General features: G+C 44.2%; 1 protein-coding gene across 4 annotated transcripts in view; it reads left to right on the top strand.

The window, feature by feature from the left end:
- The window catches only part of CEP57L1 (centrosomal protein 57 like 1), a 971,979-nt gene that overhangs the window by 495,542 nt on the left and 456,517 nt on the right, over positions 1 to 19,920 (top strand). For all 4 annotated transcript variants that reach the window (XM_044065279.1, XM_044065261.1, XM_044065253.1 and 1 more), the window contains exon 7: positions 265 to 354. In XM_044065279.1, coding sequence (XP_043921214.1) covers positions 265 to 354 — 90 coding nt within the window. The remainder of the gene's footprint in view (positions 1 to 264; positions 355 to 19,920) is intronic.

The raw sequence follows: 19,920 nt of genomic DNA, 5'->3' as shown, positions 1-19,920 counted from the left end.
TGTGCTTAAGGGTCATTCTTTGCACAGCTAATTTGTGTTGAATCTTAATTCAGACAGAACAGTTAGTGTGGCAGATAGGTTACTTAACTCTAATACATTTATCTGATGTTTTAACTTTTTTGATGGTGCTGTGTTTTGTTGCTTATTTTTGAAGTTAAGCTCAACTTAGAAAGTGTGCTTAGAAAGGAGCTGTCACATTCTTGATATTGAATATTTAACTGTTGAAATGCTTGAACAGAAATATTTGTAATCATCTCCCCCTAGCTGCAGACTGATCTTGAAGCTAATCGAATTTTGATGTCCTCTTCGCAAAGTAAGCCAAAAAAGAAAAATAAGAAAAAACATCTGACAAAGGTATTTGTGCACACCTTTTTAACAGATCTTTTCTTGTTCAAATTTACATATTAAAGACAAAGTGAGCAATTTTGGAAGTATATTTCGCACATATGATGGCAGAAACTGCCTTTGCTCAGATCCCTAACTGTTGATGAAGCTGTTGTGAACTAATTACTTGCATTTTTGTCAGTACCATGCACTGTTAATTGTCCAGATTAATTTTTCCTTTGTGCCCACTACCTTTCCATTTAGGTTGTTAAAAACGTACTCGGAAATACCTTCTAGCTTCATCTTCAAGCCATTGTCTTGATTTTGTGTATCCTATATTTCTACTATCATAGACTTAGGGCTGCCTATCAACTTGACTGGCTTGACCTGAATTTGTCTATCTGTTTTTCTTGTGCTAGGTGTGTGTGCGCATGTGCACTCATGCCTGTGCACATAAATGCATGCACACCCAGCTCATACATGTTGGTCAGAGCTGCACTGATGTGATGACTGTTCTGAAATTGGTACAGTTGTATGAGGCACCAACATAACTGTACATTAGTGACCCTATCTTCAGAGTTGGACAAGTATCCAGCTGTCCCAGAGGGCAGCCAAGATTGGTAAAACATTTTTCTTTCAGTGATGATGGGTATTCATATGCAGCTCAAGAAATGTGATTTCTTGTATTTATAATGTATATAAATTGGCCACAGCTACAGTGAGCATATGTCAGAATTCTGCAGGTACTTAAAATGTTTGAATACGTCATAGATACATAGGTTTGAATACATCATAGATACATAGGTTTGATTGTCAAGCATATGACCTACTGGCCTTCAAGAAGCTTGACTGCCATAATCCTGTTATTTTTTAGTTGATACAATTTTTGAAGGAAGTTAATCTTGGATTTCTTCTGGCTGTATGGTGAAACAAATTCAATAGTCTTGGCAGATGGTGATATACCTGTAGGTTCAGAGGTTTGATTCTCAAAATTTACCTACTCTCCCTCAAGATATTGATTGAGTATAACGGCATGTTGGTATTTTCTTCCCATATAAACGAGTATGATGTGAAACACCTGGCCACAATTAATGATGCATAGAGCTTTTATTGCTCCTTGTATCAAGAGATGAGGTGTAGAAGCAAAAGAAAAAAAAAAGCACAAAGTATCTTATTGCTATGTAGAATATGAATGGTCAAAGCATGTGTTCAAAGGAGATTGAGTATGTGAAAACCTGTATGTATTGATTTTAACTATGAACTATTAAGTAAACTGTGAATAGGGGAAAAGTACTGAAAAACAAGAGCCTGTCTGATAGCAGGAAATGTGCCTTATATGGAAGTGTATCCAATTTTCTTTCTCTGCCTAGAGATGTAGTAATGTGAACTGCTTCAAGCCTACGTGTAAACCACTGATTGGTTAATTGTCTTTTGTACTATTTTAATTGGTCTAGTTTATATTTTTGTATTGTCAGCAATATCACCAGCATATAAGCTTATGCATTCTTTTGTTCGGGGAGTCTCCTTGGTACTTTCCAGTAGGCTCCCACATGTGTGTAATAAATACCACTGACAGAGAGGAAGAAGTGTCTTGTCTTCATTTAAGGTAAAATGCAAACACAACAGTTGGTGCCATTTACTCGGATCTGAATTGACAACGGCTGCTGTAGTTGGGGATTGAACAAAGTACTGCTAGTAAAAGGGCCCATGACAGAATTTTCTGTTCTGGCAGTGTTTCTTTTATTTCCTGTACTTATCTGCTTCACAAATTTGGTATTGATAATTTTATAGAAATGTAATTCCTCTCATTCAGTTGTTTGAGGTAAGTGGCATGTATTTTTTTTCTTTTTTTTCTCTTTGCTATTGATTGTGCAGTATGAGAGTGGGATAAAGCAAAACACTGATGACATACGAGTGAAAGGAGATACGAGAGTGTGGCAAACATTTACAAAACATCATAGCTACCTCTGTAAAATACAGAATAGCTTATCGTGTGAAAATGGGAGCGAGTATGGGAACCATAAAAGAGCCAGAAAGAGGTACGCCAGCTGGTTATGTTTTTTCAGGTGTCACGGGACAGTTGTATGTTTATAAGTCAGTGGGTCACCCTCACTGAGGACAATGGTAAACTCACCTTTCCAGAGAATGGTAGTTTTAATAAAAATATTTTTCTTAATCTCCAAGGGAAATTAAGAAAAAAAAGGAGAAGAATACCAGGGTTGTGCTGGGCAGCATTTAATGATTGGATGACAGAGGCGAAAGAAAGAGAAAGGGATTCAGTTAGTAGTAGCTTAAAGGATAATCAGCAGAAATTAAAAGAGCAACTGAAAGAATTACAACAAACTGCTAGTAATTTAGATATAGTAAACTGTAAATGTTTGAAGGACCCACCTTTTAAGGGGCTTTATCCTGTGAAGGAATTAGCTAAATTACAGATAACTAAATCGTTGGAAGACGGTAATGCTTGGCTCCCGCAGCCACCAACTGCACCACCGATTGCACCCCTGCAATATCAGCCCCCCTCGCTCAACAAGGAGCGGAAGCACAGCAGCCAGATTCCACCACTAAAGACCCCCACCCCTAAAGAAAGAGAATGAGCAGTGAATAGTCACTCTAGTGACTCAGATCCGGACACAAGCGATAGAAAAAAGGGACCAAAAACTCGTAAGACTCATAAGGAAGCAAAAGCTGTAATGTATTTTAAAGCTAAACCCTACTATAAAGGTAAAGGAAAACAACATTTACACAGACAAAGGCTTTTTGGTCAGTTCCTGCTATAATTGACAGTGGGGACTGGTATTTTGGACCAGATAAATTTAATCCAGATTCAGGGTCGGAGTTGTCAGACGACTACACATTGTTACCTTTGAGGGAGGTACCTAACCCGGCTCATGCTAGACGTGCACAGGAACCACCGTCCATTGTAGTACCTAGGGCGTGGTCGGCGGTTGATTTTCAAGCCATTACTAAATTATTGCCGCCTACTCGTACTAATCCAGCTAAATTCCAGCGTGTGCTGGCAGGACATATTTGTTTACAAAATCCTACGATAGAAGAAGTTAAGGCAGTTCTTCAGTATGCCATACTGGTTGATCTGATAAAATGGATTTGGGACCATGCCAATGTCCCTACTCCGATTCCGAAACATGACTCACATGGAGATAATGGGTTTGAAGCGGTTAGACAGAGTTTAGTAGATGCTATCACAATAATAGTTACACCCACACCCAACTGGTCCAAAATCAAGTCAGTTCTTCAAAAAGAAGACTAACCCGTGGACGAGTTTTTAAATCGTCTCACTGAAGCCTTTGAGGCTTATTCTGGGTACCCTGAACCCATTGAAGGGTGGCACAAAGTGGATTGTCTGCTGCTTTCGTAGATGGATTACGCCCACAAGTATGAGATAAGGTAAAAGAAGTGTGTTTAAACTGGCCTAGTCTTGGATTGCACAAATTAGTTACACAAGTGCAATACCTCTCCGACCACTTAGCACAGGAAAAAACTTGCAAGAGAAATTGGTTAAGGCGCAGATTCAGATGTGCGCTGCCAAGGGGCTGGAAACCATAATAGACAAAACTGTCAGGAAGATCAATCAGCCACACCCCAAAATCAAACTGAGTGTTTTAATTGCGGCCAAGTAGTCCACTGGCGAAATGAATGTCCGTATCTGGCTGAGCAACCTGCCCCACCCACTGATACGTCACCTCAGTGGAATTCTAATTGGACTCCATCCAATCGACAGTCATCACAGTGAAGGTTCCCTGAGCAAGGACAACAGCAGTTGTGCCCTTTCATACCTGTGGATCAAGATGGACCACATGTTATGCTACTTGTCAAAAACAAACCGTACCCCTTCTTGATTGATACTGGAGCATCCAAATCTATGTTAGCCGGTGAAGCAGCAATAACTGTCCCCTCTCCAATAACGTAACCAGAGGGGTGGGTGTCTTTGGCATTCCTATTGAATATTTTGAAACCATCCCAATCCCAGTGACTTTAGGACCTTTGCAAAACAATCATGCATTTTTAGTAGGACCCTCAGCACCTTTAAATTTATTGGGAAGAGATTTGCTCTGTAAGATGGGAGCAACTATCTTCTGTACCGCTGAAGGAGTATATTTACAAGTACCTTCAGACACACAAGATAGTATTTTGGCTACTTTAGATGAAAACGTCACTCTGCAAAGAATGTGTATGCAGTCTGACCTCAATGAGAATAATCATTTGACCTCATTACCCTCTCATCTATGGACCACTCATGATAATGATTTTGGGTTTCTAATTTCAGCCACTCCTGTTAAAATAACCTTAAAACCTGGAGCAAAGTTAACTCTGGTACCACAGTACCCTTTGACGGCAGAGGCCAAATCTGGTATTGCCCCCGTCATTTCTGCCCTGGTGCAACAAAGAATTATAGTACCTACAACAAGTCCATGTGATACCCCAATTCTACCGATAAAGAAACCTGGTAAACAAGCTTACAGATTTGTGCAAGACTTGCGAGAAGTCAGTAAAGCTGTCTTGCCTGTTTTCCCAATCGTACCAAACCCAGCTACGATTTTGAACTGTATCCCACCTACAGCACGTTGTTTTACAGTTATAGATATTTCATCAGTTTTCTTCTCTATCCCAGTACATGCAGATAGTCGGTATTTGTTTGCATTCACTTATAAGGGCCAACAGTACAGTTGGACCCGACTACCTCAAGGGTATGTAGAATCTCCAGCCTTGTTTTCCAGAGAGATGCATAGACAACTGCAGCATTTACAGTCACCACCACATTCAGTATTAGTTCAGTATGTAGATGATATTCTTCTTGCTTCACAAGATACCCAGTCTTGTGTAGAGGACTCGCTTCTAGTTTTAAGATTTTTAGCCAAACAAGGTTTTAAGGTAAATAAATCTAAATTGCAGTTTGCTCAAGAAAATGTACAATACCTGGGACATATCATTTCCACAGGTTCACATCAAATACTTCCAAGCAGAATCACCTCCATTCAGACTGCTCCCCACCCTGTAACTCAGAGACAACTTAGGGGATTCCTCGGCCTAGCAGGTTATTGTAGACAGTGGGTGCCCAATTTTTCAGAAATTTCGGCCCCTCTGTTACAGCTTTTAAAAAAGGAGGTCACAGACCCTCTGCCTTGGTCCCCTAAATATGAAACCGCCTTCCAGGCTATTAAAACAGCATTGATTAACCCACCTGCCCTGGGGCTCCCAGATTACTCTAAACCCTTTGTTTCCTTCTGTTTCGAAAGAAATAAAACTGCCCTGGGCCTGCTGGCACAAGTGCGCACAGGAGGCTATCGACCTATAGCATATTACAGTACTTAGACCCTGTTGCTTCTGGCTACCCATCCTGTTTACGTGCAGTAGTAGCCGCTGCTGTTTTGGTAGATATGGCAGCACCATTGACATTAGGGCATGACACTATATTAGCAGTACCTCATGCGGTACAAGCATTACTTTTAAAAACAAAGACTCAATATCTTTCTAATGCTCGCCTCACTAAATATGAGTTAAGTTTATTAAGTAATCCCACTATTAAAATTACACGTTGCCCAGCACTAAACCCTGCTTCATTAATTCCAACTAGTGGCGAGGGCGAACCACATGACTGTGTGCTTGTAGTTAACACTGTTCTGTCTCCTAGATTAGATTTGCAAGATGTTCCTTTGCTCAATTCTGATTTAGTTCTTTTTGTGGATGGATCCTGTTTATGGAATAATTTTGGAGAACTTCAGGCTGCATGGTCAGTCTGCTCGCCATCTCAGGCTTTGCAAACTGGACAATTACCGCCTAGAACTTCCGCACAAGCCGCGGAATTAGTGGCACTTTCGCATGCATGTAAAATGGCCAAATCTGTTACTATTTATACTGACTCGCATTATGCCCATGGTGGTGTTCATGATTTTGGTACCCTATGAAAGGAAAAGGGATTTTTGACATCCTCTGGGGCACCAATAAAAAAATTACCTGTATATTGATCACCGCTTGCAGGACTTATTACCTTCCAAAATTGCTGTTGTCAAGTGTGCAGCTCACCAGTCTAACGACTCCCTAGTAGCTAAGGGAAATAATTTAGCTGACTGGGCTGCCAATCAGGCTGCTCTTTCAAATACTGTTCAGGGAAAATTTTTGCAGCCTATTTTACAAACTGTTGACACTACTGTATTGAAAGCTTTACAAACTGAAGCATCGGAATCAGAAAGAAAAACATGGCTGGCCCATAATTGTTTTCAATGCTCTGATTCAATTTGGCAGCACCCGGATGGCAGATTAATTTGCCCCACATCCATGTTAAATTCTCTTATAAAAGCGTACCATTCGCCAGCTCATGTCTGGGTACAAGCATTGATTAAACAAATCCAGAAGGATTTGTTTGCCCCACGACTTTCTGCTTCTGTGCAACATTTTTTGAGCACGTGCTCCATTTGTTTACAGCATAACATTTCAAAGGGCACTCTGGCTTCCGCTCAACCTGTGCCAAAACTAATGGGACCATTTTGTGCCTTACAATGGGACTTTATTGAACTTCCACCTTGTGCTCGTTTTAGATATGTTTTGACTATTGTTGATATTTCTTCGGGATGGTTAGAAGCCTACCCATGTGCTAAGAATGATGCTATTTCAGTTGCAAAAACATTGTGTTATGAATTGATACCTCGTTTTGGTGTTCCTTGTCAAATATATTCTGACCAAGGGACACATTTTACTGCTAAGTTAGTTGATGTATTGTGCACAATGTTAGGCATTACTTTGAAATTTCATTGTCCATACAGACCACAGGCATCCGGTATTATTGAACGTATGAACCAGACTTTGAAAACCAGACTTGCTAAAGTCACTTCAGAAACAGGCCTAACTTGGGTACAGGCCTTACCACTAGCTTTACTTTCTATGCATTCACAACCGCATCCTACTAAGGGTCTTTCTCCACATGAAATCCTCATGGGTCGCCCTTTGCTTATGCCCATGACATCACCACCACCTTTTTCTGACTATGATGCATTTGATAATGACGTTCTTTTGTATTGCAAATCTCTTGTTTCTTTCTTACAGTTTCACCACCGACAAGTAGCAGTTGCTCAACATCTTCCTGATCCTTTTCTAGCATCCACTTTGCAACAAGGGGAATGGGTCTACATTAAATCTTTCTCTAGAAAAACAGCGCTCCAGCCGCACCTGAAGCGGCCCTTCCTGGTTCTTCTAACTATGTCATATGCTGTGCGACTGCAGAGATCTACAACTTGGATCCACATTTCGCACATCAAAAAAGTTGTGCTGTCTGAAGATCAACCGTCTTTACCTTTTTCAACTCCAGATTCTCCTCCCATTGCTACACGTACTCGCAGTAGAACTGTTCCAGTACCTGACAATGCCTAATATTTACCCTTTTGGAAAACTCCAAACTTCTGACACTACACAGACTCAACCAGCATTTCCACACAAATACTGGACAATCATTTTGGTGGTCATTCTTCTACTGTTATTTTTGCTGTGGCCATTTTTATTTCCTGCTCCATCGATGCATCACACCAAACGAGCCATTTGGCACCCATCTTTCAACACCTATCAAGCCATCAAATATGTTTATGCTTCTACATTCAATGTCTTTAACTGCTAGCTCTGCACTTCTATTCCCTCTGTACATGGGGGATTGTGACTGGCTGCGGCTTCACTAAGTATCATTGATACATGGAATAGTCTACTTGACAACACTGCTAACATTACATCCAGTAAATCTATTGCATTACAACTTTCTCTCCGTCGCAATGGCACTCTGTTTCTGATGGAATTACTCAAGTCAACATCATTGGACTCGAAAAATGGGACAAAGTATCTGCAATATGACAATCTAATACCAGTGCAATTATACAGAAGGAAAACGCTTAGCCTCGGGCTGTCAAGTTTCATTTGATGCCATTAAGCCGATATTGAGAAATGCCTCATTATTTGGTTCTCATAATATCGTATTTCTTGCCATATTCCATGGCATAACCACGGGCAGTGACCATTCTTCAAATGTTACCACCCTGTTCCAAGACTGTTATTTTATATGCGGAAGAAGGGCTTATAAATGGCTACTGGAGAACTGGTCTGGTAGCTGTTTTTTCTAGTCCCAGCCATCCGACATGCATCTGCCTTACCCAAGGGGAAAATTCGGAACGTGCGAGAGGTTAAAAAGCCTAACAATCCGTTAGGCCAAATTGCTGCATCATGGATTTATCATCATGACTTGGCTCATGCTGGCACCAAAGGACTATCTTATATGGGCTTGGGTGATGACATCCTATCATGGGCTGGTATAATCCCAGCATCCGGGGCAGCAAAATCAATCTGGGAACTGAGAAAACTGTCTAAATTGCTTGAAGTATTAAGCAATGCCACATTTTCTGCCTTAGAACTAGTGACTGATGAACTGACTGCCATGAGAGCTGTAGTCCTCCAAAACCATATGGCTCTCGATTTCACCCTAGTGGCAAAAGGCGGAACGTGCGCTTTAATCCAGGATGAGTGCTGTGCGTTTATTCCTGACAATCAGCATGAAATTGAAAGTCATCTCAAACTCATTCAGAGAGTCTCCGAACTCTCTAAGGCCAATGAGGCCGATATCTCAATGTGGGCATGCCTAACTAACCTGTTCTCAGGTTGGGGAGGTGGACTTTTAAAGTTAATCCTATTAATCGCAGTATTAGCTCTTATTGCTTTTCTTGTTGTGTTTTTAATCAGAGCATTGATTTTGAAATTAATGTCTTTCAAGACTACTAAAAAGGTGCCAAAGTTCTATATGCCTACAGTTATGGATGATGAAATAAAAATATGCGACATTGTTGAAGGATCTAGCCACATGGTTATGTTAGACTTGGGGCAAATGTATGATAGACTAAATGGTGATGCTTACACAGCATCAAATGGGGGATTGTAGAATATGACTGGTCAAAACATGTGTTCAAAGGAGATTGAGTATGTGAAAACCTGTATGTATTGATTTGAACTCTGTACTATGAACTATTAAGTAAACTGTGAGTAGTGGAAAAGTACTGAAAAACAAGAGCCTGTCTGATAGCAGGAAGTGTGCCTTATATGGAAGTGTACACAATTTTCTTTCTCTGCCTAGAGATATAGTAATGTGAACTGCTTCAAGCCTACAGGTAAACCACTGATTGGTTAATTGTCTTTTGTACTATTTTAATTGGTCTAGTTTATATTTTTGTACTGTCAGCAATATCACCAGCATATAAGCTTATGCATTCTTTTGTTCGGGGAGTCTCTGTGGTACTTTCCAGTAGGCTCCCACACGTGTGTAATAAATGCCACTGAAAGAGAGGAAGAAGTGTCTTGTCTTCATTTAAGGTAAAATGCAAACACAACAGCTATGACAATTAGTGCAGCCACACAATTTGTTGTGGTATGTGGAACTTTACGCTGTCACTGTGTAGTATAAATTTCAAGGAGAGACAAATAAGAAAAGCCAAGTGAGAATGTTTACAACTTTGAAAACTGCAACACAGAATTGCCTCATAAAATGAGGTCAGAGGAAAAGTGCATGACTGATCCTCTGACAGCATTAGAAGTTGTAATACAGTTGGTATTGCAACAGGAAAAGAGTGGCAGCACAAAGTGCATTGCAGATTTTAAGCCTCTTCTAGTATTGTTTATCATGTAACACAAGAGTATAACATCACTGAAAGCTTCTTAAATTTTAAGTAACTTTCTTGTGTCAAAATGGTGCTTACCAGAGTTGTCTGTTATCCTCTGATTTCAGAGCATGATTGTGACACTCCTTATACTATATAGGGGATTATAATTGGGTCTCTAATCATAAATAAATTGTCATAGACTTGGAAAAATGGGGTAAAGAAATGTAACCCGAATGCACAGCTCAAGAGGCGAGTTTCTTGAATCCATTTTGCGAACACATAACATATGGTTGCAATCTGAGACCCTGTTACAATTCTGTATAATACGTGGAAATTACACAGCTGCCCCAGCATATTACCAGCTTAAGAAAAAAATGCAGTAGGCCAGCACGAAGAATCTTAACTTATAAAGCTGTGGGTTGGTACAGTGATTTCAAGTACATTGTAATATTTCAGGTCATGAGACCATAAGTGGTTAAACGAATATCGGCCAGTTTAACTGTTCGTTCCACAAACTTCTGCACAATGAGGCATGGAACTGTGACATATGGATTCAGTAGTATATTAAGACTGGGATAATGTTCTGTAGCTGTTTCTTGAACTAGCGTAAGAGTTTCAGGCATATGGCAACATGTTTTGACAAACATTATTTTTGCCATGCCATATTTAACCAAAGTGACACTCTTGATGACAAAAGGGTACATAGACTTCAAAAATTTGCAGATCTGAAGTAGTTGTCTTCATTTGATCTTCAACCTGTGTGTTTCCTAATCTATATCGAATCAGACTCTGCCACATATCCAGCATCTAATCCAAGCTCAAAGCTCCTCCCCTTACCCATAATGTTCCTGTCTCCTTCCTCCCTTCAGATCTTGTTTACCTCCTGTATGTCCACATCGTGATACGAGTTCTCTGCATAAAACGTTTGTTGTAAGTTTTGATCTGATATTGTTAATCCTCATTCATTTCTTACGCATGGGTGTTGGTTCTGAGCTCGGAACCAAGCTGGCCATTTTCCAAGGTCGCGTCAGCTTCAAACTCTCAAGCTAAACTCTTACCCACAATCCCCCTCTCCCTGTTACCTCAGATTTCGTTTGCCACGTTGCCATCCGGTCATGTCAAGCTACTTCTCTTGAGCTAAGTACAGTCGATTGTTGTTTAATTGCTTTACAAATTACTTTTCTGTCAGAAAAGTTCATATTTTGTCTCTGACCCTATCGCATTTAGCGTTCATAATTTCTTCAGGTTTTTCTGCTTTTTCCTTACTACTTTTACCACGAGGTATTCTCTCTTTACCATCATTGGTAATCTTTTTCCCTTTTCTCTCTCATACCTTCGGGTGCTGTCTTGTACAATTGTTGGTACTTTTCTATTAATTAATTTGCTGTGATGGCAGATAAAAAAGGTAGTCCGGGGTTTAAGCGGTGTTCTGATTGTGGACACAAACTGCCTATTTCTGATGCACACTCTTTGTGTGTTTATTGTTTGGGAGATTCCCATTTGTCTGTTGAACCACCCAGTACTATTTGCGAGAACTTTTCTAATAGAACATTGTTGGAAAGGAAAACCAAGCTGATACTGAAGAGACTTCTAAAGTCTCCCTTTTCAGAGGCTATTTCTGGGTCGGAGGTTGCAACCCCTCCTAGAGCCCATAAGAAAATTGATTTTCCTGCTAAGGCTAAATCTTTGCCTTCATCCCCGGCTGGGGACTCCCGCCAACTTAAACCTAAAAAGGCTAAAGTTTCGGCTCCGGAGCTCTGTCAGCCCCAGTGCTTTTGGTGCGTAGACCTTTGGCTCCATTACTGCTTTCGGTGCCTAGACATTTGGCTCCATTACTGATTTTGGCTCCGTCTTCTCCTGCAGTCTTCTATTTATTGGCACCGAGGGGCTCCTCGATTCAGACCATTACCACTGTAGCGGCACTGACCATTCAGTCGGTGCAGACCTTGACCGCTTCGGCTCAGAGATCTTTCTCTGAACCGACGCCTTTATTGGTGACTCCAGTTTTGTTGGTTCCAGCTTCGGCACAGACAACCACTTCGGCACCGATCCCTGTATCGGTGCAGACAATGACCTCGGCACCAATGACTTCTTCGGTGCAGACAACAGTAGTCCAGTCTCTCTCGGCACCGTTGTCCTCTGTGCGGTCAGATGAGATGGGCACCGAGTCTGCCTCTTCTGTGGACAGGCCTGTTTCTCCCTCAGTCTCCGTGAGTTCCACTAGAAACCTTTCCGAACATGATGTGTTGTGTCTTTTGGTCCAGGTACTCTTGGCCAGAGGCATCCCACTCAGGAACTATCCTTCCTTGGGAGGTGATCAACCATCTCCAAAGACCCCTTCCTATTCTTCTCCTTCATTGCCTTTGAAGTCCATGGATATAGCACAGTCTTCCCCTTCTGCGGTTCCCTTTATGGATCTCACAAAGGAACCGCAGTTGCCTTCGTGGCAGGAAAGTTTTGATGTTAAGTTGTCAATCTCGCCTTCATTCTTGCTTGATGGGTTCGGAGCCGATCCTCGGCTCCGACTCGGCAATTTGCTAAGCTCGAGAGTCACTTTTACCAGCTCGAGGCAGCCCCATATCCCATGATGCAAGGCGGCAAGTACCCAGATCTCGTTTGCCGCTTCGCTGATGAGGTCCTCCTTTTACCAGCTCCTGGTAAGTGTTTTATATTAAACTATCTTTAGCCCCTTTTCACTTTAAACTTTATATCTAATGTTTTTAGTTTATATTAAGCCCTTTTTTTGACTAAAATTACCCTTCCTCCTTAATTTTTTTAGTCAGGCCTTCTCCCCTCCCATCCCCCCCCCTTGTCAGGGTGTGTGTGTGTGTGTAAGAGGTTAGTTTCTCTATTTTTTTTGGGATAACTTGTTATCTTATTGGGACTGTGTTGTGTGTGTTTCGAACAACTATGTCCAAAGAAAGGGTCTCAGGCTTTAAGAAGTGTGACTCGTGCTGTCAGAAGATGTCTCTGACAGACGGTCACACTTCTTGTTTATACTGCCTGGGACCTCTTCACCTGCAGGACTCCTGTGTGATTTGTCATTCCTTTAGCCAGAGAGTCCTGCAGGAGAGGAGGAATAAATTGATTTTAAGGGGTCTTCTTAAACCAGAGGGCTCTCCGGCTAAGTCGGCTACGAGCAAGACTTCAAAGTCTTCCAAGGCCCAGGCTTCTGCATCTAAGCCTGCGGCCTCAGTTCCGACTCTTTCTGAGTCGAGATCGGCTCAGGCTGGAGCCGATCCTGGTTTGCATAAACCTTCGGCACAGATGGCTATCGGTGCCGATACTGTTTCAGTCACATCGGTGTCGGCTCCGACTGGCTCCGACCACCATGTGGCTCAGGCTTCGGTGTCGGCGCCGACCGGCTCCGACACCGTTACTTTTATGTCTGTATCAGCTCCGGCCGGAGCCGATGCATCGAGACCTTCTGTCGGTGCCGAAAAGTCCTCGGCTCCGACTGCATCTATGGTTTCGTCGGCTCCGATGGTTCCTTCGAGGAAGAGGTCCAGGTCCCCTTCCTTGGAACCGATACTCGGCTCGCCTCACCTCTCCTCTCGGAACGGAGCCATCGGAGCCGATCATCTAGGTCATCCAGGCTTTCTGACCATGATTTAGAGAGGGTGGTCAGTAGATTATTGAAATCACAGGCACTGGCCCAGATGCTACATAGTCCGTCTCAACAGACGACTATTAGTCCACACCCTCTTGTAGTTCCTCCTTCGACTCTACCTCAGAGTTTGGAGCTGGAGTCTTCGGGAATAGTTTCTGCTATGGCTGAGGGGCGGATACCCCCCCCTTCTGCTCCCTCAGCATCCACTCTTATCTCCTCTTCGAGACCTTCCTTAGAGGGATTCGGTGGTCGGGCTTCCCTGGTCTCCTCCGAGGGGGTGAGTGGCATCGGACCCTTGTCCGACCCCACTCTTCCCCTTGGAGCCTCGGCCTTGGTGAGCTCGGCTCCGACATCTGCCTTGGAGCCTTCCCTTTGGGTGGGCCCTGGAGTTCCGGTTTCTTCGGAATGGGTTCTCTCGGACCTCCCTGGGAGGGGGGCCTTCGAGGTGATGAAGAGTGTGCTGGCCACTGGACTCAGCCAGCAGTCTGTTCCCTTAGCTCCTCCCTCTACGGTGCCTGTCGATATCTCTGCCATCTCTCTTGCTCCCGGACCCAGAGATCCTCCGCCTCAGGTTTCCCCACTGGGAAAGAACCCCCTCTTCCGAGGATTCTCCTCCTCAGTCAGGAGATCCTCCGCACAAGAGGATTTGTAAGAGGAAACACATAGACTCCCCTGAGTCTATCACTTCAGATACCGACTTAGATGAGTCGGAGGGATCCCCAAGATCCCCCTCTGAGGATGTCTCCTTTTCAGACATCATAGAACTCCTAAAACAGAGGGGAAACTGGCCCTCCAATAATCCCTCTGAGGATGAGTCGGTATACCTAGAGGCGTTTGGATCTCGGCCCTCCACCTCCTGGGTGTCTCCGCCTTTCGACCCCCTTATGGAGGTTATTGCTCGAAAGGCTTGGGCTGCTCCTGACTCTGTAGAGCCAGTTCCTAGGAGGCCGTCTAAATTTATTACTGCCCCTTCGGATAAGCAATTCCTTACGAAAGGTGTCCCTGCTGATGCCATGGTGGTGGCGGCTGCCACTAAGAAGGAACTTGCAGATCCTTCCGTACCTGTCCATCCTCCTAATAAGGATTCTAGGACCATGGATAGGTATGGTAAGCGGATGTTCTCTTCAGCGACCTTTGCTATGCGCTCGCTAAACTACTTATGTCACTTCACCAGACTCCAAAGGGACATCCTTAAGGAACTAGGTGAAGTAGTACAGGATCCCACAGCTGCAGGGGCTCAAGAAAAAATTGCTTTGCAGCTAGGAATCCTTAATTCTATTGCTAACTCCTCCATGCACTGATATCATATGCAGCAGATGGAGCGAGTAGAGCCGCAGGTACAGGTGTGGCTCTTAGACGCCAAGCCTGGATGCGGCTCTGTAATATTGCAGATCCCTTTAAGGCGTCCTTCACAAACTCTCCCTTTGATGGGTCAGCTTTGTTTGGCCCTCAAGTGAAGGATACATTGACCAGGTGTGAGCAGGACGGCAAGACTCTTTCTGCCGTAGGGGTCCGTTTTTCCACCCCTTCTAGACCTTACCCTAAAGGACAGAAGGGTGGAAAGATGTGGTTCCACAAATCCCAAGGAGTCACGCCGGATACACGTGGTCAGTTTACCCCTAGAGGCAGAGGGGGTAACAATAACAGACGCTCTAGAGGCAGAGGGGGTCCACAGAACCAGGGAAGCAGAGAGCCTCTCTGACAAGCCCTTTCAGCATCCCTGAGATGTTGCCCGACTGTCCATCCTTGGAGGCAGTCGGGGGAAGACTATCGCTGTACCCAGAAGCCTGGCGTTCCCTCACTCAAGACAGATGGGTACAGTCGATCATATCCGAGGGTTACAAAATTCCTTTCGAGGAAAGTCCTTTCTCTCACTCAAATTCCCTTCCAGATGTACCACCCGGTCTAAGGGAAGTTGTAGAGTTAGAAGTATTAAAACTTCTACAAAAAAGAGCCATTCAGCCAGTTACAACAGACCATTCAGAGCCCGGAATCTACTCAAGATTCTTTTTGGTCCCCATACAGACGGGAGACTGGAGACCAATATTGGATCTCAGCAGACTCAACAAGTCTGTGAGAAAGACAAGATTTCGAATGGTCACACTTCAGTCAATTCTGCCCTTCCTAGAGAAGGACAACTGGATGTGCTCAATAGATCTTCAGGATGCGTACTATCACATAAAAATTCACAGACGCTCCAGAAGGTTTCTCCGCTTTCGGCTGGGGTCCAGTCATTTCCAATTCAGAGCCCTGCTCTTTGGTCTCACTACAGCCCCCAGAGTGTTCACCAAATGTATGGCAGTGGTCACGGCTCACCTGAGACATCAAGGATTCCAGGTGTTTCCGTATCTCGACGACTGGCTCCTTTCAGCCACCACCAGGCATCAACTTCTTCAAGTCAGGGATTACACAATAAATCTTTGCACTCAATTGGGAATTTCGATCAACTACGAAAAATCCTCCTTATTGCCCTGCCAGTCTATTACTTTCATAGGCGCAAACTTAAACACTATTCGGATGTCAGCAACCCTCGCAGACCAAAGAATCTCAGATATACAAGGTCACGTGAGGATCATCCTAGCCAGCAAGAAAGTACAAGCCAGAATGGTTCTAAAGGTGTTGGGCCTCATGGCTGCGGCCATTACCCTTCTTCCCCTGGCCCGCTTCTATATGCGCCTGCTTCAGTGGATGTTGTTCACTCAGTGGTCTTACCAACAACTTCCAATGCGTCACCAAATACTGGTGACACAAATTTGTAGGAATCATCTTTCAAGGTGGATTACTTCTCCCCAGATTCACCAAGGCAGACCCTTTGTACCCCCGGCCCCGGTAGCCACTGTCACTACGGACGCCTCCCTGATCGGGTGGGGGGGGTCATTATCAGGGCAGGATGGTTCATGGGACGTGGCAACCGTTTGAATACCGCCTGCACATAAATGTCCTAGAGATGAGAGCAGTGCTTTTAACGTTGCAAGCCCTCAACGACTTTCTCCCCTTGGGAACAATTGCAGTTCACACAGACATGTCCATGTCTGTAGTATGGTATATCAACAAACAGGGCGGAACCAAGTCCTACCCCTTGTGTCGAGAAGCTCTCAGACTTTGGCAATGGGCGATCTCCTCTCATCGGTTTCTGGTAGCAACGCATATCCCTGGGAAAACCAACATTTTAGCGGACAGATTGAGCAGAGCTATTCTCATGCCTCACGAGTGGTCTCTCAAACAATCTATAGTGGAGGAGATTTTTCTAGAATGGGGCCGCCCATGTTGCGATCTTTTTGCTACTCCCCAAAACAGCAAATTCCCAGACTTCTTTTCTCTCTTCCCACTACCAGGCCATCCTCCCAGGGACGCTCTAACCCACGATTGGCCCCAGGGACTTCTTTATGCCTTCCCTCCTTTTCCGCTGATTCCACAAGTACTCCAGAAAGCCACCGTTTTGAGAGCCAAAATGATTCTCATTGCTCCCTATTGGCCTCGACAGATTTGGTTTCCGTTCCTCCATCGTCACCTTTTGGTGCAGCCGTGGCATCTGGACCCAGTACCAGACCTTCTGATTCACCAATCGGGTCAGCTGCACCGGTCTATCCCTTCTCTCAACCTCACAGCATGGTTGCTCCACTTCCTTCCTTAGCCAGGCTTCCTATGATCTCTAATCCTGTTAGGGACATCATAGTAGCTTCCCTAAAATCCTCTACTAGAAGGATTTATACCAGCAAATGGAAACGCTTTTCTTGTTGGGCAAAAGCTAAAAATATTTATCCTTTTACTGCTCCAGTACAAGCAGTTTTGGATTTCTTAGCGGAAATCTTTCACGCGGGCTCTTCTTCTTCCACGGTCAAAGTTCAGTTGGCTACTATCTCGAACTTTCATGTCGGGTTCGCAGATCACAACATTGTCCCACAGGCTTTGTAGAGCCTTCTTAAAAGGAATTTTTTTCCTGAAACCTCCAATCAGGAATCCTCCTCCTCAATGCAATGGGACCTAAATTTAGTGCTGACATCCTTGATTCTTCCTCCCTTCGAGCCAGATGTTTCATGTTCCCTGAAATTTCTTTCATGGAAAAATTTATTCCTGGTTGCTATTACATCGGCTAGGAGGGTATCTGAACTTCATGCTCTCTCTGTTCGTCCCCCCTATTTGGTCTTCCACAAAGACAGAGTATCATTGAGAACTAATCCGACCTTTTTGCCTAAGGTCGCCTCAAAGAGTAATTTGAATCCGTCTATTGACCTTCCTGTATTTTTCCCAAACTACTCAAACAGATCGGAACAAAAGTTACATTATCTTGATGTTCACCGCCAACTCAGATATTATTTGGACAGAACAAAACAATTCAGGAAATCCGATCAGCTCTTTGTTTCTTATGCTGATAAAAAAGGCCTTCCCGTCTCAAAAGTGACCTTATCTAGATGGCTTTCTTCTGTCATCTCTGAAATTTATCAGCTCAGGGGAAAACAGCTGTGCTTGAAACCTAAAGCGCATTCAACCAGAAGCTTAGCCACTTCCACAGCCTTTCAAGCTAGACTTCCATTAGACACTATTTGTGCAGCAGCCACTTGGGCCACTCCTCATACCTTTGTTTCTCATTACAAATTGGATTTGGCCTCCAGGGACAGAGCCAGTTTTGGCTCTACAGTTCTCAAGAGTCTGTTCCATTGAGCCACCCAGGATAGAGGTGCTAGGGACACGGTCCCATCAAGCAAGAATGAAGGCGAGATTGACAACTTAACATTGAGAAGTTATGTACCTACCATAACGTTCCATGTTAGTTGTCTTCTCTCACCTTCTTTCTTGCGACCCTCCCTCCTTCCCCCTGGCCTGGACAGACCTTTTCTCTCTACATGGAAGAATGCTTCTTAAGACCATACAGTTCTGGTCCTCCTAAACCATCCTTCAGGCTTTTTTTCTGCCTTCTTTCTTCCTTTTGGGAAGTTTTTTATGCTAGGTGTTATTGCCTATAGACAACAAACGAGATCTGGGTACTTACCGCCTTGCATCATGGGATATGGGGCTGCCTCGAGCTGGTAAAAGTGACTCTCGAGCTTAGCAAAGTGCTGAGTTGGAGCCGAGGATCGGCTCCGAACCCATCAAGCAAGAAAGAAGGCGAGAGAAGACAACTAACATGGAACGTTATGGTAGGTACATAACTTCTCATTATGACCCAGGATGTCAGCTGTGACACACATAGCTTACTGCTCCACAGCCATCCAGGGACTCCAGGTCGGTGGGCTGAGGCACTTAGGGGAGGGGTGTCCCCTGTCCTAGACATACATTCCTCTTCGGGTGAACCAGCCTTCCAACTGATAGAGAAGGCTTTTGCTGCTGCTGGCGATTCTGGACTGTCTATACCTCCGCCCTCCTCTGGTACACTGGTTTCACAAGTCGCATCTAGTGGTCACCGGGTGCAAGGGCCACATGACATATTCTCCCAGGAATCCCCCTATCCATAGTCTTCTCCAGCTTCTCCCGCTGAGGAAGTTTACTGGAAAAGTTTGTGTAAGCGGAAGCGCATGGACTCCACAGAGGAGTCCCTCACTAAAGAGACAGATTTCGATGAGGGGGAAGTATCTCCTCAGTCACCCTCTGAGGTATCATTTGGTGATATCCTCGAAATCCTGAAACTGAGAGGTGACTGGCAGTCCTCTAATCCGACCTCTGAGGAATCTGTGCTCCTGCAGGCCTTTCGCACCCAGCCCCCTACAATCCTGGGTTACTCCACCTGCCGATGAACTTGTCCGGCTCATCGTGCAGTGTGCTTGGAAGGCTCCTGATACTGTTAAAGCTATTCCCCGGAGGTCAGATAAGATCTTGTCCCCTCCTGCTTCGGATCCTCATTGGTCCAAAGGTCTTCCTGTGGATGCTTTGGTGGTGGCAGCCGCAACAAAAAAGGATCTGGCAGAAGAAAGCCAGACTGTCCATTCACCTAACAGAGAGAGTTCCGGGCCCTGGACAGGATAGGGAAGCGCACCTTTGCTTCAGCGACCTTTGCTGTCCAGTCCCTGGATTATATGGCACATTTTACCAGGCTTCAAAGGGATCTGGTTTCTGAGCTCTCTGAAACCCTGGCTGGTGCCGTGTCTGATGAGGTCCGTGACAAAGTGGCCTCTCAGCTGGCCACCATTGAGTCTATATCTAACTCCTCTATGCGACTGATATCTCACGCATCAGAAGGAGCAGCTAGAGCAGTGGGTTCAGCTGCAATCTTGAGACTACATGCCTGGATGCACTTGTGCAACTCTGAGGAACCCTTTAAGTCTTCTTTTCTTAATGCCCCCATTGAGGCCTCCTCGTTGTTTGGGCCCAAAGTTAAAAGCACACTGGCCAGATATCAACAGGACG

This window comes from Protopterus annectens, chromosome 1.part0 (assembly GCF_019279795.1).
Source record: "Protopterus annectens isolate FY-2018-M chromosome 1.part0, PAN1.0, whole genome shotgun sequence".
Taxonomy (NCBI): Eukaryota; Metazoa; Chordata; order Ceratodontiformes; family Protopteridae; genus Protopterus; species Protopterus annectens.
The sequence above is the reverse complement of the archived record's forward strand: the minus strand, read 5'-3'. Positions and strand labels throughout refer to the sequence as shown.